General features: G+C 68.1%; 2 protein-coding genes across 2 annotated transcripts; one reads left to right on the top strand and one right to left on the bottom strand.

Annotated features, from left to right (window-relative positions):
* Positions 1-753: 753 nt before the first annotated feature.
* On the bottom strand, positions 754-21766 carry RARA (retinoic acid receptor alpha). The gene is made up of 9 exons (XM_039697337.1): positions 21663-21766; positions 14623-14921; positions 4222-4370; positions 3976-4117; positions 2954-3114; positions 2691-2867; positions 2407-2611; positions 2069-2227; positions 754-1395 (listed from the first exon to the last, which is right to left on the bottom strand). The coding sequence occupies exons 2-9, from the start codon at positions 14801-14803 to the stop codon at positions 1184-1186; spliced, it is 1386 nt and encodes a 461-aa protein (XP_039553271.1). The 5' UTR covers positions 14804-14921; positions 21663-21766; the 3' UTR covers positions 754-1183.
* Positions 15157-17529, top strand: LOC120496677 (translation initiation factor IF-2-like). The gene is made up of 2 exons (XM_039697338.1): positions 15157-15316; positions 15362-17529. The coding sequence occupies exon 2, from the start codon at positions 15855-15857 to the stop codon at positions 16794-16796; it is 942 nt and encodes a 313-aa protein (XP_039553272.1). The 5' UTR covers positions 15157-15316; positions 15362-15854; the 3' UTR covers positions 16797-17529.
* Positions 21767-21772: the final 6 nt, after the last annotated feature.

Genomic DNA, 21772 nt, shown 5'->3' on the forward strand with positions numbered 1-21772 from the left:
CCCGCTGCCCCCGGTTCCTGTTGTGGGCGGCGGGCAGGCCTCACCCAGCAGCTGCTGGAAAAAAAATACGGACAAAAAGAAAATAAACAGGTCCCATCCCTGCGCAGTGGCAGGAACACCCCTGACCCCCAGCCCTGCACGGGGGGGGCCAGGGCTGCCCCCAGACCCTGTGCTGGGAGTGTCACAAATGCATCGGGGCTGGCCCCTGGCATAGAGGGACATGACTGTGGCATCAGGGATGGGAAGATCCGAGCTTTAGGGTACTGGGGGGGACCCCAAAGGGTTCTGTCCCAGTCTTTGGGGATGAGCAGTCAGGGAGAGCAATATGGGGGGCCCTGGGCTGTCCTCCTGCAGCAAAGAACACCCCCCCTCAAACAGGGCTTGGGGTGCCACAGCCTGACCATCTCCTCCCCACCCCTACTCCCCCTCCTCCCCGGAACCCCCACAAGAATAACGAGCCAGGCACTAGAATAAATAAACTTTATTCTGGAGCCAGCCCCCCCCGGGCCCCCCATCCCCGCGAGGCCGGGACTGGCACCACCCTGTGCCCCCCACAGTCCCCTCCCCGCCTGGGGGGCCGGGGCAGGGCCCGCCCGGTGCCCCCCGACTCTAAATCCACTAAAATCTCAACAACAACAACAACAAAAAAAAAGGAATTTAATAATAATAAACCGTGTGCCCCCCCCCCCCCCCCCCCCCCCCCGCCCCCCCCCCCCGGCAGCCCCCGCCGTGCCCCCTCCACCTGCACAGGCCTAAAAACCCCTCCAAACTTTTACAAAGGTTTTAAAACGTATTTATAGATATTTATAGATATTTATATATATATACTTTGCTTTCTTTTCTCTTTTAAATGACTCTGCTTCCTCGGCGTGCGGGGCTGGCCGGGCCCCCCCCCGCAGACGGCCGGGGGAAGGGCGGGGGGGGTGGCTCGGTGGTCGCGATCCCGTGGGTGCTGGTGCTGGTGGGGCCGGGGCGTCCCCGGGGCCGCGGCCGAGGTCCCCGCGCCCCTGAAATGTGACACAACCAACGCGCCGGGCCCGGGGCTGGGCTGGGGGGGTCCCCGCGGGGGCCGCTCCGGCGGGGGGCTGCCGAGGAGTCCGCCCCGGGGTGGGGGGCTGCAGCCGGGCCGGGCGTGGGGGGTGCCCCCATGCCGGGCTCTGTCCTGGCGCGCGCCGGGCGCGGGTCACGGCGAGTGCGTGGCCGGGCTGCTGCGGTTGGAGCTGGGGGAAAGGCTGGGGCTGCAGCTGCCCGGGGGGGGCCCCAGGCTGCCCCCGCGGGGGCCGCCCGCCTGCCCCCCCAGCGTGTCCATGCCCTCCGAGTTCTCCAGCATCTCCTGGATGAGCGGAGGCATCGAGCCTGGGATCTCCATCTTCAGCGTGATCACCCGCTCGGCGCCTGGGGGAGAGTCAGGGTCAGCAGGGTGCGGCCGCAAAGTGGCAACCCCAAAATTGGCGAGCTCAAAGTGGCATCACCAAATGGTACCCAAAAAAAACCCCCCAAATGGCAGCACCAAAATGGAACACTAAAACTGGCACCCCCACAAAATGGGCGCCCAAAAAATGGCACACCCAAAACAGCAGCCTGAAAGTGGCACCCCCAAATGGTACTCAAAAAAAACCCCAAAATGGCACCACCAAAAGGCACCCAAAACAACTCAAATGGCAGCACCAAAATGACAGCCTGAAACTGGCACCCCCAAAGGCACACAAAAAAAACCCAAATGGCACACTAAAACTGGCACCCCCACAAATGGATGCCCAAAAACTGGGCATGCCCAAAACAGCAGTCAAGAGTGGCACCCCAAAATCAGTACTCCCAAAATGGCATACAAAAAGTGACACTTTTGGTGCCAAAACAGCACCCTGAAAGCATCACCCTCAAACTGACACCCCCATCTTTGCTTCTCCCTGGGCACTGAGGACAAGGGACATGGTCACATCCCCAGCATCCCTGGAAGATGCAGCGCTGGGTGTGTCCTCTTCTTCATCCCCTCTGGAGGATGCTGAGTGACCCATTCCCCCCAATGTCCCCTGGATGCTCCCAGGACCCAAATCTGCGGGAGCCTCACCCTTGGCGCTGATGCTGCGCAGGTCCGTGATCTTCATGAGCATCTTGGGGAACATGTGGGGCTTGTTGGGCCTCCTCTTCCTCACGTAGATCTTCAGTGCCTCCAGCAGCGGCTCCTGCAGCTTGTCCACCTTGTCAGGCTGCTCCAGGTCCTGGCGGTCTGGGGAGGGGGCACACAGTGGTTGGGGAGAACAGCACATCCCCCTCGCCATCCTGTGCGCTCCCAGCTCCCACCGCCCGGGCTTCATTTGGGGTCTCCTTGCTCAGCCATTGGGGGAGGACGGCTGAGCTGCAGCGGGGGCCCGCGGGCACTGGGCAGGTGCCCATCCCTGCACCCACCTCCGCAGATGAGGCAGATGGCACTGAGCAGCCCCGTCTCGGCGTCGTCCATCTCCAGCGGCAGCAGCTGGTTGGCGAAGGCGAAGACCAGGTCGGTGAGGGGCCCGAACCCCGCGTTGTGCATCTGCGTGCGGTTCAGCGTCAGCCCGTCCGAGAAGGTCATGGTGTCCTGCTCCGGCGTGTAGCGCGTGCAGATCCGCAGGATCTGGTGGGGACACGGCGGGGAGCTCAGCCTGGCGTCCCCTCCTCCCCGTCCCTGCGCCCGTCCCCGCGCCCGTGCTCACCAGGATGTCGAGGCAGGCGGCTTTGAGGAGGGTGATCTGGTCGGCGATGGTGAGCGTGGTGAAGCCGGGGAGCTGCTTGGCAAACTCCACCGTCTTGATGATGCACTTGGTGGACAACTCGCTGAACTTGTCCCACAGGTCGATGTCCAGGGACACGCGCTGCTCCGAGCTGTTGTTCTGTGGCAGGAGGTGGGGGATGAGGGCACGGGGGGGTTGCCACCCTCTCCAGCCCCCCAGGACCCCCAGGACCCCGTGGCACTCACCGTAGTGTATTTGCCGAGCTGGCAGAGCGCGGGGAAGGTCTCCTGGTGGGCCTTGCGCACCTTCTCGATGAGCTCCTCCACCTCGGGTGTGATGATGTAGCTCTCCGAGCACTCCGGCTTGGGCACGTCCTTCTTCTTCTTGTTCCGGTCATTGCGGACGGCTGCAGGAATGGCAGGGTCAGTGTCACCTGGCCCCGGTGTCACCCAGCCCTGGTGTCACCCAGCCCCTGCCCCACCATGCTCAGGGCAGGATGGGGACCTGCCACCAGCAACGGGCTCAGCTGCAGTGACAAGCTCCCATCAGCCCCACAGATTCCTTTAAACAACCCCACAAGTCATTGTTCAGACCCCTGCACTCTTGGGGGGGCCCACACCTCTCGCCAAGGGGACAGTGCTCTGCAAAGCAAACACATCAGAAAGGGACCCCGGGACAGAGAATGGTAGCTGAGCCACCACGCTGGGTGAAGGGCATGGGAGGGACCCTGGGGGTGGCAGCTGGGAAGGGAGGAACAGCTGGGAGGAGCCCCAGCCCTGCAGGGATCAGCCTCTGTGGGCTGAGAGAGTCAGGATCCCTCTTAGGTGCAGGGTGAGCCCCTGGGATGCTGAACCCCCCTGGCACTTCCTGGCCCCCCAGGCTCTGCCAGCTCCTCCCAGGGTCCCAGTCCCCCAGGGGTTGGCAGATGGGGCAGGACTCAGCTGTGGCTGAGCAGCCCTATCCCCCCGGGCACCCACCGCGGGGGCACAGCCGGGCACCATGACAACTGCCAGCGGAGCCGGGAGGCCTCCTCGGCGTCATTTATCTCTGACATTATCAATCATGTGTTGCCCGGGCAACTGCCAGGCTGTGACACAATCCCAGGGGGTCCCCATCCCCCCTGGGCCTTGCTGGGCACATGGTGGGGGCTGCTGGGATGGCCCATCCCACCCAGAGCCCCCTGACCAGGACACCAGGCACGGTGTCCCATCCCATCCCTGGTGTTCATCCCTTCCCCATCCCTGTCCCCGTTCCCATCCCCACTCACACTCCTTGGACATCCCGACTTCGAAGCACTTCTGGAGCCGGCAGTACTGGCACCGGTTGCGCGTCACCTTGTTGATGATGCAGTTCTTGTCCCGGTGGCACGTGTACACCATGTTCTTCTGGATGCTGCGGCGGAAGAAGCCCTGGGGACCCCGCACGCCCCGGTCAGCGCCCGGCACGGGCACCCCGAGCACCCCGAGGAGCCCGGGGAGCCGTGGTGGCCGTCGGGGCCGGTGGCAGAGCTCACCTTGCAGCCCTCGCAGGCGCTGACCCCATAGTGGTACCCCGAGGACTTGTCCTGGCACACGAAGCAGGGCTTGTAGATGCGGGGCAGGGGTGGGGGCGAGGGAGGGCTGGGCACGATCTCCTCCGAGCTGGTGCTCTGCGTCTCGACGGCTGTGGGGAAGGGGCAGCACTCAGGGCACGGAGCCCCCCGGGCAGGGAGCCCCCCACTCTGCACCCCCCAGCTCCGGGGGTCCCGCCGGCCCCAGCCCCGCGCTGCCCACCCCGGCCCTGGCGCCAGGTCGAGCGGGGCCAGCGGGGAGAGGACGCGTGCTGGGAAGATGCAACGTGACATTTCCAGGTCACAGACACGATGTGGAATTCAGGCAGACAAAAAAAAAAAGGGAAAAAAAAAAAAGAAAAAAACACAAAGAAAAGGCCCGGGATCCCAGGAGCCCCCAGCCCAGGTGGCATGAGGGGACAGAGGGTGCAGGGCCAGCCTGGGGGGCCAGTGCCACACACTCACTCACACGTGTGGGCACATGTAGTGTGACACCTGTACATACAGGGTGACCCCCACAGCCCCAGGGTCACCCACCATCCCCAGCCAAAGCATGGCCCCCAGGAGGGGACAGGCACAGTGGCACCCAGCTGGCACCCCAATGCAGGACATCCCCAAGGCCATCCCCTGTAACAAGCAGACCCTGGCAGCACAGGGGACACAGCCAGTACCCCTGCACCCCAAAACCTCATGGAACACGCCTGTTCCCCTCCTGCACCCCAAAACATGCAGGGATGTGGCTCTTGCACCCCCATCTCCCAGGGGGCTGCAGGAGGCTCCCAAATCCCCCAGGTCAAGCCTTGGCCCTGTCCTAGCACAGCCTGGGCAGGGAGGGGTTCAGTGCAGGTGGGGTTCACCCCTGGCATGGGGGGGGCTCAGCACAGTGGGGTGCACCCCTGGCATGCAGGGCAGGGGGGTTCAGCACGGTCAGGGTGCACCCCTGGAGCTGGGGAGGGGCTCAGCACAGTCGGGGTGCAGCCCCAGCACGGGGCACAGCCAGGCAGGGGTTAAGCGCTCCCCGGCTGCTCCGGGATGTTTGCGAATGTTTTTCTGCAGCAGAGCCAAGCGAACCAGTCAAACAGGATATTAAAGGCCAGGCCCGGCGGGGGAGCCTGGGCCCCCCCCCGCCCCGCCGGCCCCTGCACCCCAAAAAGGGCCCCAGGGCCGCCGGAGCCCCCCGGGGCCGGGGAGCCCCGGCCGGGGACACCCAGCCCGGGGAAGGGGCCCCAGAGGAGGGGGGGGTCCGGGGAGTGAGGGTGGGGGTCCCCAGCCCGGCAGTGCCACGGGCCCCTCGCCAAAGGCCACGGGATGGGGCCAGGGAGGGGACAACAGGACAAAGCCACCCCTGGCGCTTGTCCCCAGGTGAAATTGTGGGGTGGGATAGAGTGTGGAGTGGGATATGAGTGTGTGGGGTGGGATAGAGAGTGTGGGGTGGGATAGAGAGTGTAGGGTGGGATGTAAGTGTGTGGGGTGGGATGTCAGAGTATGGGGTAGGATACGACTGTGTGGGGTGGGCTATGAATGTATGGAATGGGATACAAGTGTGTGGGGTGGGATATGAGTGTGTGGAGCACTGGGGGAGTGTGCAAGGCAGGACATGAGCGTGCAAGGTGGGACACACGCGTGTGCGGGGGGCCGGGAGGGCGCGGGGAGGGACGGGAGGCTGCGAGGTGGGGTGTGGGTGTGTGGGGTGGGACACGGGGGTGCGGGTGGGACACGGGCGCGGGGGCGAGCGCCGGGCACAGCTCCCGGGCTGAATAAATCACCGCTGCCACTCGAGGGAGCGCAGCCATTAAAGTGACTGAGAGAACGTCGTCTATAATTTATCACCTCTTTTATATAATTTAAGAACTTCCTCGTGGAGAGCTGCACTCACAAAACGCGGATTTGACAAGATTTTGATGTGCTGGGTGCGGAGGGGGGGAGGGGACCCGGCTCCCTCCGCGTCCCTGCGCTGCGCCAGCACCCCGGGAATCCCCTGCCACCACCGCCACCATCACCACGGAGGGGACACGGACACAGCCGCCAGCCTGGCCAGCTCCCCAGGAGCAGCATCACGCCTGGGGGGCACGGGGAGGGCACAGAGCAGCGCCCAAAGGTGCCAACCTGGGCTGGGTGCAGCTGGGACCCCAACGCCCGGGCTCAGCCCACCCCCCCCGCAGCAGGAGGGACCCCGCTGTCCCCTCCCCACCCCAGGCAGGAGGGACCCCGCTGTCCCCTCTCCCCGGCAGCAGGAGGGACCCCGCTGTCCCCTCCCCACCCCAGGCAGGCAGCGCAGCCCGGCTCCAGCTGCAGACCAGATGCTGCGGCTCCGCCAGATCCCGGGTGAGCGCCGAACGCGCCGCCCCCGCCCGCGGCCCCGCCGGCTGCTTCCTGCCCGCGCCGGGGGACCCCGGGGCACCCCGACACCCGCACCCCCGCCCTGGCGTGGGAAAGCGCCCGCGGGGACACCCCGTGTGCCGCTGCCCGCGGGGGACACCGGCCTCCGCGCCGCCACCACCCCGCCGTGCCTCCGGGACAGGCCCCGGCCGGCCGAGCGGGGAGGATGAGGATGAGGATGAGGATGGGGGGGTTGGAGGGGGAAGGCCACCCGAGGGTCGCGGTGCGGGTCGCCGGGGGTCCCCGCAGGCCGGTGCCGTGCCTGGGGTCACAGCCCCCCACGGGAGGGGGGAGGCCCACCCAGGGCTTCCCTGCGGATGAGAATCCCACGTGCCCCGAATTCCTGCGCCTCTGCAGGAGAAGGGGGAGGGAGGGAAGAGGGTGCGGGAACCCAGAGCCGTGGGGTGCCCGCTCCTGCTCACGGTGCCCACCGGGCATCCTGCCCAGGACCCGGTGTCTGCCCCCTGCCAGCACCAGGGGTCCCCAAAACCCCGACACCCCCATCTGTGAGCACACTTTTCCCAAGGCCATGTGAGGCCACCCTGTGCCCAGCACAGAGGGGGTGCCACGCACAATCCAAGCCCGCGTACCCCTCTCACACCCCCACAGCACTCCAAAAACCCCCAGCAGCACGCGGCTCCACAGGGGGAGGGGGTTCCCACTGTCTCGGTGGGCTCCTACAGGATTTTCCACCACCCTCAGGAGCTGCCTCGTGCCTCTGTTTCCCCGTGGTGCCACCCCCAGTCCTCTCCGGGGGTGTGGGTGGGCTCCCCGCGCCCCCCGAGCAGCTCAGGCTCCTTTGCCAGCTCAACACGCCCCGCCGGGCAGGGCAGTGCCACGCTGGGCCAGCAGCCAGCACCACGGGGCCAGCGGGCACGGCCGCAGCTGGCTCTGAGGAAACTGAGGCACGGCACGGCACCGCGGAGCCCTGCCCGGGCTGGCACCCCCGGCCTGGGGAGACACGGCACCTCGTGTGACGCCGGCAGCGGGGCACGGAGCCAGGGAGTCCCGCCAGGTCATGGTCACCGCGACCAGAGCCCCGAGGCGCCCCAGCAGGGCAGGGGACACACGTCCAGCAGCGCTGCCACCCACGTGGGGAGGGGGCTGCGGCCCCCGCAGGACTGCGGGGCACAGAGAGGGGGCAATGCCCGCCCAGAGACGCTGCTCGGGACAGCCAAAACCGGAGGGCTCCGAGCTAAGGGGGAGCTCGGGAGCCCCGTGCCCACCCTGCCCCAGCGAGGCTCGGGGGCAGCCCCCTCCCCTGGCAGAGGCAGCGGGAGCCCCGCGGGTCCCCAGCGCAGACAAAGGCCCCGCGGCCGCGCTCGGTGCCAGCGCAAAGGTCGAGCGGCCCCGAGACAATGAGGGCAGCGGGACCGGGGGTCCGCGGGCACCCCGCCACGGAACCCCGCCCTGAGCGGGGTGAAAGTCCCACGGAACCCGGCAGGACTTTCCCGTTGTGGTGGCCCCAGGGTGCCAGGACGGCGGCCGGTCGCACAGCCGGGACACGGGGACTCCTCCGGCCCCCCCAAACCTCACCGGCCCCCCAACACCGAGGGCACAAACCGCAGCAGGGCTCCACATCCCCGTGGGGCAGCAGCTCCCGGGCTGGCCGGCGCTCGGACTGCGCTGCCCGGGCCCCCCCGCCGCCCATCCCGGTTCGGCGGTGCCCTCATGCCCTCCGTGCCCCCCGCCGGGCACAGCGCACCGGGCCGTGACCCCTGCGGGGACACCGGGCAGGCTCCCGCCAGCGGGAACACGACTGGCCCGGCCCCGCATCCACAGCCGGGACCCCCCGAGCCGCGGCAGGGTGGGGGCCCAGGCTGGGGCTCCCCCGCGCCTGGGCAGCAGCGGCGGACATCCACAGCCGGGACCCCCCGGCCCAGCGGGACCCCCCGAGCCGCGGCAGGGTGGGGGCCCAGGCTGGGGCTCCCCCGCGCCTGGGCAGCAGCGGCGGCTCCGTCTGTAGTTAATTGGATTTTCCCGGAACCTTTATCAGGAGAGAGCGAAATTCCCGGCGGAGCCGGCGCTGCCCGGACCCCGCTGCGGGAACGGGGTGGGGGGGGGCGAGAGGCGACCCCCCTGCCCCCCCTCCACCGAGCTCGGCCCCGACTGCCCCCGAAATAGGGCAGGGGGTGTTTAAAGAGCCGCTGCCTTCTGCGCATGGAGCGGGTGGGGAGGAGGAGGCGGAGGGGGCCGAGCCCCGCACTCTTCCAGGACCAGCACTCAGCTCAGCCCCCCGCCCACGGCCCCCGCACCCCGCAGGGAGGGGAGGAAGGCGCAGCCCCGCCGGCTCTGCGGCTTCGCCAGCCCCGGTCCCTCCCGGCACCCGCCGCCTCCCCGCGCTTAACCCGCTCCGCGCCGCGGGGCCGCACCGCCGAGGGGACACGGACACGGGGCACGGACACGGACACGAACATGCGGGAGGGGGGCACCGAGAGGGACACAGACAGGCAGGGGGGCTACAGACGTGGTGGGGGCACGGCTCATGAGGTGACACGGACACGCAGGACGACACGGTGGGGAAATGGACACAGGGAGAGGGCACGGACACGCGGGGCAAGGAGACACGCGGGGGCAAGGGGACACGCAGGAGAGAAATGGACATGCCGGGGGGGACACGGACACGGACACCGAGAGGGACACAGACAGGCAGGGGGGGTACAGACATGGTGGGGGCACGGTTCATGAGGTGCCACGGACACGCAGGAGGACGCGGTGGGGAAATGGACACGCGGAGAGGACGGGGACACGCAGGGGAACACGGACAGGCAGAGGGACGCGGACACGAGGGGAAATGGGGAGGGGCTCAAGGCGGGGCTGGGGGTTGCCCGGCGGAGATGACGGGCCCGGGGGTCCCGGGGGGGTCCCGGGGGCTGCCCGGCGGCCGCAGCTCATTTGCCTAATGGGATGCGGGTGAACTGCGGCTGAACCCGCGGGAAGGGCTCACCTCGGCCTGACCCTCAGGCCCCCCCCGGGGGGTCTGTGGACATGCATGTACACGTGTGTTCATGCATGTTGCCAGTGCATGGAGCGTGTCTGCATCCCCGCTGCGGCTGGGCCATGTGTGCTCCTGCTATACAGACACACGGGGAGGTGTGTGTGCACACACCTGTGTGCATTAGTCCTACACACACACACACACACACACACACACATGTGTGTGACACCATGTCCCTCCTAGCACGGGAACAACTGAGAACACGAACACACGAGTGCATGCAGAGCCCACTGTATCCATCTGTGTGTGCATGCACACGTGTGTGCTGGCGTGTCGCCCCTGCCGGGCACAGAACCACGCACCACCACTCCCCACCACACCAGCCCCATCCCCGCTGCGGCTGGGCCATGTGTGCTCCTGCTATGCAGACACACGGGGAGGTGTGTGTGCTTGTGCAGGGCAGCCTGTGTGCACACACGTGTGTGCATTTGTCCTGCACACACACACGTGTGTGTGTGTGACACCGTGTCCCTCCTAGCACGGGAACAACTGAGAACATGAACACACGAGTGCATGCACAGCCCACTGTATCCATCTGTGTGTGCATGCACATGTGTGTGCTGGCGTGTCGCCCCTGCCGGGCACAGAACCACGCGCCACCACTCCCCACCACACCAGCCCTTCACACAAGCCCCTGCTGCAGCTGACACCACAAACCCAGGGACCCCCCTGGTGACAGCGGGGACGGTCACACGCCAAGGACAGGCCCTGGGGTGCCACTTCCCTCTGTGGTGATCTCCTGCTGCCCAGCCCGGGCTGCCCTGGGGGGACAGGAGCCCCACTGAGCCCCCAGCTGGGCCCTGCCGTGGGCAGGAGGAGCACAGGCGTGTTGCGGGCACTGCCTCACACACATGCGTGGCTGCGTGTGGCTGTGTGCAGGCGTGTGCCTCTGGGACTGCGTGTGTGTGTACGTGTGACTGTTCTATGCGCATGTGTGACTGTATGTGTGTGACTGTCTCTGTGTGTGGCTGTCCCCGTGTGTGTGGCTGTACATGTATGGCTGTAACCATGTCTGTGGCTGTAGACATGTGGCTGTACACACATGTGGCTGTCCCCATATGTGTGTCTGTACATGTGTGGCTGTAACCATGTGTGTGGCTGTACACACATGTGGCTGTCCCCGTGTGTGTGGCTGTCCCCGTGTGTGTGTCCGTACATGTGTGGCTGTAACCGTGGCTGTGGCTGTACATATGTGGATATACACATGTGGCTGTACACACATGTGTGGCTGTCCCTGTGTGTGTGGCCGCACATGTGTGGCTATCCCTGTGTGTGTGTCTGTCCCTGTGTGTGTGGCTGTCCCCGTGTGTGTGTCTGTACATGTGTGGCTGTAACCGTGGCTGTGGCTGTACATATGTGGATGTACACATGTGGCTGTACACACATGTGTGTCTGTCCCTGTGTGTGTGGCTGTCCCCATATGTGTGGCTGTACACATGTGGCTGTACACATGTGTGTCCGTACACATGTGGCTGTCCCTGTGTGTGTGGCTGTCCCCGTGTGTGTGGCTGTACAGATGTGGCTGTACACATGTGTGTCCATACACATGTGGCTGTCCCTGTGTGTGGCTGTACATGTGTGGCTGTCCCTGTGTGTGTGGCTGTCACGCGTGTGGCTGTACACATGTGTGTCTGTACATGTATAGCTGTCCCTGTGTGTGTGGCTGTACATGTGTGGCTGTCCCTGTGTGTGTGGCTGTACATGCGTGGCTGTCCCCGTACATGTGTGGCTGTCCCTGTGCGTGGCCGTCACGCGTGTGCGTGTCCCCGTGTTCGTGCGGGGCCGCGCAGCGCGGCAGCGCCTGTTTAAATAATAATGGCAAGTCGGGGCTTTGCTTAGCCAGCAGGTTTCGAACAAAAGCCCAGCGCTGCTCCAACTTCCTGCAGCGAACATGACAAATGTCTGCTCTGACTCATTTACCAGCGCTGGAAAGAATGTGGCTGCGATGGAGGGGACGGAGGGGACGGCGCAGGGGACGCGGGCGGTGGCACCGCGCGGCCGGGCCGGGGGCCGCCCCGACGGGCAGCGCTTCCCATCCCGCACCGCTTCCTGCGCCGCTCCCCGCATCCCTTCCCGGCCCGCATCCCCTCCCGGCAACAGGAAGAAACAGAGATTATCCAAAAAAAAAAAAAAAAAAAAAAAAATCAAAGCCTTAATTCCAGAGCCAAGAGGAACTGGGCGAGGGGACACCCCGCACGTCATCCCGCAGTGTGAGGGGGACAGGCACACCCCTGGGGACAGGAAAACGGGGCCATTCCCGCATCCCCCCAGCCCCGCATCCTCCCGGCGCTGCTCCGGGGGGCGGGACAGAGCTGCCTCCAGAAGGCTGATGAAAACCCGACCCCACAGAGAACCCCCTTTGCGGGTTTGGGATCACAGGGTCACAGCCCCCACCAAACCCCCCCAGCCCAGCGCGGGGTGCTGCAGCATCCCCTCCCCCAGCGCCGCGCCGGCACCTCGGGGCCCCGCAGCCCCCCTCTCGCCCGCCCACTTCAAAAGACCCCATTTATCCCCTTCAGCCGCTTTTGAGCCCGGCGAATTCCCGGCTGGAGCAGGCGGCTCCCCCCGGCCCCTGACAGTGATAGAGAACCTCCGCCTAATGGGCTTTCCCAGGCTGGGGGCCCAGCGCCTCATCAATCTTCCCCGGGCAGGGCTGGGGGGGCCGGGGGGGTCCCCAGCACCGCGCCCCCCGCGGGGCTCCCCGGCCACTGCCCCGAGCGGGGCCCCCCGGCCCCCCAGCCCGGCCCCCGGCCTGCAGGGAGCACGTTTTGCTCATTAATTTTTAAAAATTAATTAATTACGGGGCGCTGCGGGGGAGCGGCGGCGGCGCGAGGAAACCGGAGCCAGCGGGTAGGGTGACAGGCCAGCCCGGGCGCGGGGCCCCCTGCCCCGGCAGCCCGGCCGGGGGGGCTGCGCTGGGGTCCCGCTGCCCGCAGCCAGGCCTGGGAATCAGGGCGAGGCAGGGGGGCTGCACAGGGACACCCCCACGCACCCCCGAGACACGCCACGGGACAGGGGAGGCGACAGGCAGGGACAGGCAGGCGCCACAGAGCCCCCAGGGATGGGGATGGGGGCACAGGCGCAAGCCAGCGGTGGCACACGTGCCAACATGCGTGTACACACCTGGCACAGGGACAGAGGACACCCTGATCTGTGTGTGTCACCAACACACAGGCATAGCGGGCACTCACACACACAGGTGTGACACGTGTGCACACAGGCACAGAGGGCACTGACACACACGCATGACACATATGTGTGTGCACACACAGGCACAGAGCACAGGGACACACACATACACACAGATGTGACACACGTGTGCATGCACACACAGGCACAGAGGGCACTGACACACACACACACAGGTGTGACACACGTGTGCATGCACACACAGGTACAGAGGGCACTGACACACACATGTGTGTGCACACAGAGGCACAGAGGGCACTGACACACCCACACACATATATGGTGTGACACACGTGTGTGTACACAGAGGCACAGAGGGCACTCACATACACACACAAACACACACACAGGTGTGACACACGTGTGCACACCCTGCGCAGCCCCAGCTGTGCACACACAGCAGCAGCTCACTGTGCCACGCACACGCCGCTCCACGCAGAGGGCACACGCGTGTACACCCATCATGGCAGCACACACGTGCCCACACGCAGCTCCCAGCCCATCCCGGCCCCGCTGGGCTGCCCGGTCCGACCCCAATCCCGGGAGGGGCAGCTGCACCCCCAGATCGGCCCCGGGGCCGTGCAGCTGCAGCACATCTGGAGAGGGCAGGACAATGAGGAGGGGGGGACAGCACCGGCCCCCCGCAGGCGGGACACAGACACGGGCACCACAGGACACCCCAAAACCGCAGGACCCACCCAAACAGGGCACCCAGCTGGGTGGGTGCAATGGGGGGGGCAACACATGGTGCCCCCACCCCCTGCCTCCCTCGGGCAGCCAGCAGGGAAGGGCAAGGGGAAACTGAGGCACGGCTCGCCACCTGCTTCAGGACACCCTCCAGCCGTGTCCTCAGTGTCAGGGAAGGGGGGGACACAGGCGGCCCCCCCAGCCTGTTCCCACACGCCCGGAATGGCCCCAGAGCCAGCGCGGGGGAGTGGCCCCACCCGCCGACACCCAGTCGCTGAACTGGTCCCACTGGGTCCCACCGCCGCCGGGGCGGCTCCGGCGGGGGACAGCACCCAGGGCCGGCCCTGCCCGGACCTGCACCGGCCCCCGGGGCCAAGGACGGGCCGGGGGGGCCCCGCCACGCCCCGAGCCACGGGGTTCTCCCCGGCAGCGGGCGCCGCAGGGCACTCCTGTTGCAGGGAACAGCGCGGGGCTGGGGTGAGAAGAGGTCCGGCAGCCACCTCATGGCATCCAGGGAAACTGAGGCACGCTGGTTTGGGGGGATCCCGGGTGGGAGCCCACCTCCGGCGGCTCCCAGCTGCCGTCACGGCAGGCGGTGATTACCGGGGCCGTGATGGACGACGCTGTCACGGGGAAATGGAATCGGGAGCAGCCGCGGTGATGACTGTCTTCACGGCCTCCCCCACGGCAGCCCCGCCACACGAACAAAGAGCCACCGTGGGGACACGGCACCCAGGCTGGTCACCGTGAGGGACAGCAACACCCAGGCCATTAACAACCAGCCACTAACGAAGGTGGCCGCAATTAACGACACAACAACCCCACCAAGGCCACTGACCGCTCCCTGCCTCAGTTTCCCCAGCAGTGGCACTCACAGGGACACACGGGGAAAAGCACCTGGCACTCGCATCATGGAGCCCTCAAAGTCAGCCCCCGCAGGCGTGGCTGGGAGCAGGGAGACCCCCCCTCAGCAGTGCCACTGCCCCAGGGACACGTCATGGACCCGCCTGGGACTGGCACCAACACCCCACAGTGGGGACAGAGCCTGGCCCAGCGCTGTCCCCACACCCCCCCCAGCACTGGGGGTGCCACCAGCCCCCTCAGGTACTCACTGGCAGGTGACGGGGTGCTGTATCCACTGACGGGAAGCTGGTGCTGGATGCCAGCCAGGGTGCTGGGCGGCGAGAGCCCCCCCAGCATGTGCGGGAAGAAGAAGGCGTAGGGGGGGGGCACAGGGTAGCCATTGAGGTGCCCCCCACCCGGCGTGGGGCAGGAGCTGCTGTTGCTGGCCATGGTGGGCTCTGCGCTGCGGGGGGCTCTCAGCTGCGGGGTCCCGGGGGTGAGCAGAGCATGGGGCCCGCGGGTGCCCTGCTGCCGGGCTGTCCTCACAGCTGGCGCTGGTCCTGCAGCTCTGCGGGGGAAGCAGAGAGGGGCATTAGCACAGGGGCTGGGACCACTGACCCCCCCCATCCTGTGGGGTCACCCATTAGCCGTGCCTCAGTTTCCCCAGTCCCCATGGGGTCACCATCACCCGTGCCTCAGTTTACCCAGCTCTCCTGCGGGGTCACCCACCCGCCGTGCCTCAGTTTCCCCAGCCCCCCTGTAGGGTCACTCATCAGCTGTGCCTCAGTTTTCCCAGCCCCCCCGTGAGGTCACCCACCAGGTGTGCCTCAGTTTCCCCAGTCCCCCCTGTGAGGTCACCCACCATGTGTGCCTCAGTTTCCCCAGCCCCCCTGTGGGGTCACCCACCCGCCGTGCCTCAGTTTCCCCAGCCGTGCCTCAGTTTCCCCAGCCCCCCCCCGTGAGGTCACCCACCAGGTGTGCCTCAGTTTCCCCAGTCCCCCCTGTGAGGTCACCCACCATGTGTGCCTCAGTTTCCCCAGCCCCCCCGGGGCCACATCCCCTCCCGGCCCCAGGAGGGCGCAGCCAGCCGGGGCTGGGGCTCCGTGCGGGATTAACGCCGATCCCCCCGATTAACGACACCGGGACGGCGGCACCGGCAGGCGCAGCTCACTAATCCCAGCTTAGCTGGCTGGGGGGGACGGGCCGGGGGGGACGGTGTGGGGACGGCTTGGGGACACGGTGGCCCCACAGGACAGCCCCTCCAGCCAAAGGCCACACCACGAGCCCAAACCTGCTCCGCCAGGCCAGGCGTGGCACACGGGGCACGCAGCGGGGCACGGAGGCAGCAGCCCCTGCCCCAGCCTGGGGGGGCTGCAGGGCAGCTGGGGACGGGGGGGGGACACACGGGCACTCTGGGGTCCCCTGAGGACAGCGGCTCCGCTCCAGGCTGGCTCTGCCATCACCGCCACGCGCCCACTCCGGCTGCTCCCCCAATCCCTGCATGGACCCCGAGGGGGCTCAGCCCCCCGGCCCCTCATGGGGAGGGGGCTCAGCCCCCCAGGACCAGCCCTGGGGGCTCTGCCAGCCTCAGGGCTGGGCCGTGCCCATCGTGACACACCCTGCCCCGTGCCATGTGCCACGCCGTGTGCCGGCAGCTCCCACGCCGTGCCCAGGTGGGCACGGACCCCTCGGCCCGGCCGCTCGGGGGGCGGTGGGAAGGGGGGCGCGGGGCTTTCACAATCCCGGGCCGGCTGTTTATTTAAGTGCTGGCGCGGGGCCCGGCGGGGGCTGTTTATTTGCCGAGAGTGCTGGCTCCCGGCCCCGCGGAGGCGGAAAAGGATCCAGAGGAACAAGGCTGGGCCGCCCGGCAAGGCGCTGGGGAGGGGCCGGGATGGGCATGGCCCTGCCCGCCCCCCCAGCACCCAGCTGGGAGCATCCACTACAGGCAGGACCCCCCTTCCCACCCACCCCAGCACCCACTGGGAAGCACCCATGGGTGGGCACTCCTGTCACCCATAGGGTGGGCACCCATCAGTGGCTGGGTGAGGATCACATCCCCCCCAGCCCAGCAGTGAGCGTGGCATTCCCAGGGCACCGTGCTGGACACCAGCTCAGCACCATCCTGGGGGCAGCCCTCGCGTGGGGGGCACACATGGCACTGCAGGGACCCCGGCCTGAGCGTGGGGGACTGCCCATGGCCCCCCCCAAACCCCGGCCAGGCCGTGGCCCCCCGAGTTGTGCTGGCCGGGGGGAGCCAGGGGAGGGAGGCGCGGGAAGAACTGTTTATGTTTGCCGGTGCCAAGTGCTTGCCGGGCACCGTGCCAGCCGTGCCGGGGCCCAATTACTCAACCCGCTCAGGCCCCCCCACACGCGCCGCCGGCCAGGGACCGAGCGAGGCCAACGCCGCTGGCCTGGTCACCGTGCACCCCAAGAACACCCCTGACACTGCTCCACACAGCCAGAAGTGCCCAGGAGGGTTTGGGGATCATGGCCAGCCTTGCTGCCGTGGGTCCGGGTGGGCAGGAGGAGCTGCTGCCCAGAGCAGCTCCCCTGGGACCATGCGCTGCCACAGCCCCCAGCACACAGCTGGGTGTCCCCAAATTGGGGTTCTGGCTGTTCCAAATGGGGGTCCTGGGTGTTCTGCACCCCAGAGCCCCCCCGGTCAGCAGCGTGGGGTCACCGTGCAGCCCCCTCGGCAGGGCCCGTGCTCTCCCGCCCCAACGCCTTTTCCTCCAGTCCCCGCAGGAGCTGGACGAGGCCCGGAGCTTCCTGGAATCCAGCGCCTCGTTCCAGCCCCGTGGAAAACGTTGCTGCGGGGCCCGGGCCAAATGCAGCCACGAGGAACCTCCCACCCAGGCCGGGGGTGGCCCCCGGGAGCGGATGGACAGACGCACGGACACGCAGAGCAGAGCATTCCCAGGGCCAGCAGCAGTGCGGGACATAATCTGGGGGGCCATGGCTGGGGGGGACACAGCTGCCCAAGCCACCATCCCACTGCGACCCCAAAGAGAGCACAAAGCCCTCTACGAAAACGCGTGCACACCCAGACAGGCCAGGCAGCACTGGCACAGTCCCCCAAGAGACCCCTCCCAAAAAGGCAGCCCCCCCAGCGTGACCCCCCAGGCTGGGCTCAGCACCCACAGCCACATCCAGCACCAACCACAGAGCCACCAGGGTCCCACCAGCACGGCCACGCCACAACACCCCCTCCCCAGCGACCACCCCAGCCCACCCCGACACTCCCCAAAACCCGCGGAGGAGCAGGCAGCACCCCAAGCCCGGCCCGTGTGACACCCCCAAACCCAGCTGTGCTTCCTGTCGGGGCGCACGGCGATGGCAGCGCCAGCGCCCGGATGTGACACGCCGGTGAGCGGGGGCGCCGCCCTGGCACCCCCAGCAGCGGGGGGCCAGCGGGCCGGGGGGCGCTGGGGGTGCCTGGCAGGGCAGCGGGCAGCGACCCAGCCCTTCCTGTCACGCCGGCGGGCACCGCGCTCCCGGCCGCAGCTTCCCCTTGCCACTCTCGATTCCCAGGCGGACAGGTTTCAGTTCAGCCCCGGCCCAGTTGTCACAGCCCGTCAGCCCAGACTCCCTCACCCTGCTCCCCTGCCACCCTGGAGTCTGTCGCCCCACTGACGTGTCACCCCACCGACTAGTGACCCCACTGACCCGCCAGCCCAGGCCCTTGTCCCTGCTGCCACCGCAGGGATCGCCACCGCAGCATCCTGCGCTCCCCAAGCCTGGCAGCTGTGCGTGTCCCCGTGTCCCCCACCCTGAGCAGAACGGGCAGTGGGAACCTTCCCTGTGCCAGGCTGTCCCCATGGCGTGTGGGCAGAGCGGGGTTGCCGTGCTGAGGCACGGGGGCACAGGATGGCAGCCTCGGGGCAGGGCAGGAAGCGCCTGCGGAGCCACTGCGGTTGCAGCCTGCGGTTTCCTCGCTGGCAGCAGAGCCAGCCCGGGGTGGCCTCGCACGCGAGGCCAAGGGCCTGGCTGCCCCCATTGCCCCCCGCCACCGCCGGCCCCTCCAGGCCGTCCCCAGGGCAAGCCAGCGTGGTGCAGGGGGGGTGAGGTGCCCCCCTGACAGGGCTGCTGGGAGAGACCCTCTCCCGAATCCCCAAAGCTCTCCACGGTGAGTCACCGTCACGTTTCTCACGTCCCCGGGCAGGCGTGAATCATGCCCAGCCTGCGGCACGGCCGGAGCCAGCGGCACACGCTCGGCCAGAGTTGGGGCTGCTGGGAACGGGAATCTGAGGATGCTGAGAGCAGTGCAGACCCCAGGACCTGCATCCTACTCCCTGGGGCCAGCAGCCGACCCAAGGGCTTGCTCAGCCCCACCGCAGCACCGGCGTTCCAGCATCCCAACGCCAACTGCAAGATACACCGAGCCACCACGGCTCCCCCAGCTCAGCCACAGGGCCAGGGACACCACGCTGGCCCATGGGGACACTGGCAGGGATGGTGTCCATGCTGGCCTCCCCAGCCCACGGAGGCACCCTAGGGATTCGCCACTGGCCCCGCAGTGTGGGTCCTCACCCCAGCGCCCCACATCTCGCTGCCGCCAGGAGCCACAATCTGAAATTCCACCTGTTGCAGCCAGGCCGACTCCGGTTACGCCGGGAACGCCGCTCCGGTTACACCTCCCGCACCCACCACCAGACGCGCCATTCTTTTGCGGGAACAGGTGCCCCGGCCCCCGCCACGGCCCCTGGGATGGCCACAGCTGTGCCACACCGCCACTGGCACCGCTCCGGCCCGGCTGCACCGTGGGTGCCGTGAGAGGAGCAGGCCAGTCCCAAAGGCCCAGCCGTGTCCCAAGCCAGCATGACGCCCCTCACACCACGGGGACAGCACCCTGGGGACACACACCCACCCCTGCCAGCCTGCCCATGGAGGGGACCTCCCCAGCCACAGCCTAATCCCCTCCCTGCATCCCAATTCCAGGATGAAAGCAGCGCAGGCCCAGGGTTCACGGTCCTGGAGTGCCCCATCCCAGGGGTGCCAGAGTGCCCCATCCCAGCGATCCCGGAGTGCCCCATGCCAGGGACCCTGGAATGCCCCATCCCAGGGGCCCTGGAGTGCCCCATCCCAGGGGTCCCAGAGGACCTCATCCCAGGGGTCCCGCAGTGCCCCATCCCCGGGGTCCCAGAGTGCCCCATCCCAGGGGTCCCGGAGTGCCCCATCTGAGGGGTCCCAGAGTGCCCCATCCCAGCTCCCCAGGGGCTCTGGGAAGCAGGGGGATGGTGCCCCAGCAGCCGCTCGCGGCAGTCCCGGTTGTTTTTAGCCGAGGCTGCGGCGGCAGCCGGCGCCCTGGGAATGGCGTGCCGGGAACAGCGCAGCCCCAGACAGCCCTCGCTGGCTCGGCGACAGCCGGCAGACAAGTGCAGCTGGCACGGGGCCGCTCGGGACACGGCGCGGGGGGACCCGGCGCGCAGGCGGCCGTGCGACACCCGCGGGCACCGGGGTTTGGTGGCACCGTGCCCCCAGCCTGGGCAGCCTCCAGACACGATGTACCTGGGGGGGCCCACACCACTCCGCGACCCACCGCGTCGTGCCCAGGCTGGCTGCCGCGTCCCCTTGCCGTGTCCCTTGTCACAGCCTGGCAGCCGGGGCTCAGCGGGGACAGCGGAGGCCACGGCGGGCGCACGCGGCCCCTCGCCGGGCCCTGCCACGAGCCACCCCCCGCTAAGCCTCCTCCAGCCGCAGGGAGATTAACCCATTTTCCGTAATCAGCACATGTGTCACCGCAGATATGATCGCGCACCCCCCCCTCGCCGCGCTCGCCGTGCCCCCCCGGGGCTGGCGCTGCCAGGGGGCCCTGCGGCACAGGGGTGCCCCACGGCATGGGGCACCTTGAGGCTCCAGGCACGCACTGCAGGGGACTCGCAGCTCCTCCAGCCCCGGCGTGCTGCAGCAGCGCCCCAAAAAGGGCTGGGGGACCCCCAGAGCACAGGCAGCCTCTTTGTGGCAGCGCCGGCGCCGGACGTTGCCAGGACAGTGGCTCAGGGCACGGCGGCTCAGGGCACGCGCGGCCAAATGTGGCACGTTGTCACACCAGAACCTCCTGGATATAAATAGATGCAGAGCGGCGGGATGGTGAATCCCAGCGCCGCAGGGCAGGCGGTGGCGGTGGCACAGCCGTCCCCAGGCTCCGTGGCCGCCACGCTGCTGCTGCTGCCACGGGGACACGGAGGATGAATGAGGACAGCTGAGTGAAGCCAGGTGTCCCCGTGGGATGGAGCAGCCGCAGACACCAGGCAGCTCCGGATGAGGCGCAGGGCAGTGCCCTGCTCCTGTCATCTCGGTGTCACCGTGTCACCTTAGGGGGGCTTCGAGCAACGGGGCCAGACACCCACCAGGCCACCCACGGGCATCCCTGGGGCGAGCACCCAGGGGAGCAAGCGCATCCTGGAGCCGCAGCAAGGTCACCCCCAAGGGCAGGGTGGGGGCCCACGGGTGACATATGGCCCGGGAGCAGCGGCCGCGGGGCCGCTAAGCCACCGAGCCGTCACCCGCTAATCCCGGCGCGGGGCCGCGGCGGGCGCTGCACCGGGAGCCGCCAGCCGCTGCCTGCCCGGCTCCACCGGAGCGGGGGGACCGGCTTGGGGACCCCCCGTGTGTGTCCCCCGGCACCGCAGAACTGCGGGGCGGCCCCTGCCACCAACCGGGTCAAAGGTCAGAGGCACAGATTTGGGGGACAGACGCGCAGATTTCGGACAGACGCACAGATCTGGGGGACAGACGCACAGATTTGTCTCCGCACCGGCCCGCCCCGGCTTGGGGCGCTGCTCCCGTCCCCGGTGGGGGTCCCCGCTGTGCCGGGGGACTGCACCCCAAATCGCCCCCAGCCCGCGGGGGCTCCGCCGCTCCCCGCCGGGCTCCGGGCAGCCGCTGCGGGAGCGAGCAGCGCACGGCCGGTCCCCGGCCTAAGCCCCCGGTGGGCTGCCCGGCACCGCGCTCCGCGGCGGTCGCCCGGTGCCCGGTGGGGTGTAGAGCTAGCGGAGCCTCGCCGGAGCCCGGCCCGGGGTGGGGGGGGCAGCGCTGGCGCCCGGGAGCGCCCGGCAGTCGGTACCGGGAGAGGGAACTCCGGCAGCCCCGAGCGCAGGGTAGGAGGCAGAGGCCGAAGGCGCGATCCCGGACCCGCTGCGGCTCCGGTGCTCCCGGCAGCCGCAGCCCGGCGGAGTCCCTCCCCCGCTGCGGGAACCCCGGGATCACCCGTTACCGGAGGGGGATCCCCAGAGGCGGCACCGGAGCCGCATCAAGACCCTCCTTCCCAACCCCGCTCCCACGGGCAGATCCAGAGCCCCCTCATTACCTGCTCGCGGAGACTCCAACACCGAAATCCTCAAACCCGGGGAGTTCCCGGTGGTGGCTGCATGGCGGCGGCGGCGGCACCGGGAAGGAGCGGGGGGGAAGGTGGGGGGG

This window comes from Passer montanus, unplaced genomic scaffold (genome assembly GCF_014805655.1).
Source record: "Passer montanus isolate IOZ18808 unplaced genomic scaffold, ASM1480565v1 scaffold117, whole genome shotgun sequence".
Classification (NCBI taxonomy): Eukaryota; Metazoa; Chordata; class Aves; order Passeriformes; family Passeridae; genus Passer; species Passer montanus.

Excerpts from the sequence above, each read along its gene's own strand:
- RARA (XM_039697337.1), bottom strand. The coding sequence starts at position 14,803 with ATGGCCAGCAACAGCAGCTCCTGCCCCACGCCGGGTGGGGGGCACCTC. Across the intron at positions 2,612-2,690 it reads CCGCCTGCCTCGACATCCTG|ATCCTGCGGATCTGCACGCG; the intron begins GTGAGCACGGGC and ends TGTCCCCACCAG. Across the intron at positions 2,228-2,406 it reads CATCTGCCTCATCTGCGGAG|ACCGCCAGGACCTGGAGCAG; the intron begins GTGGGTGCAGGG and ends CCCCCTCCCCAG.
- LOC120496677 (XM_039697338.1), top strand. The coding sequence starts at position 15,855 with ATGGACCCCGAGGGGGCTCAGCCCCCCGGCCCCTCATGGGGAGGGGGC.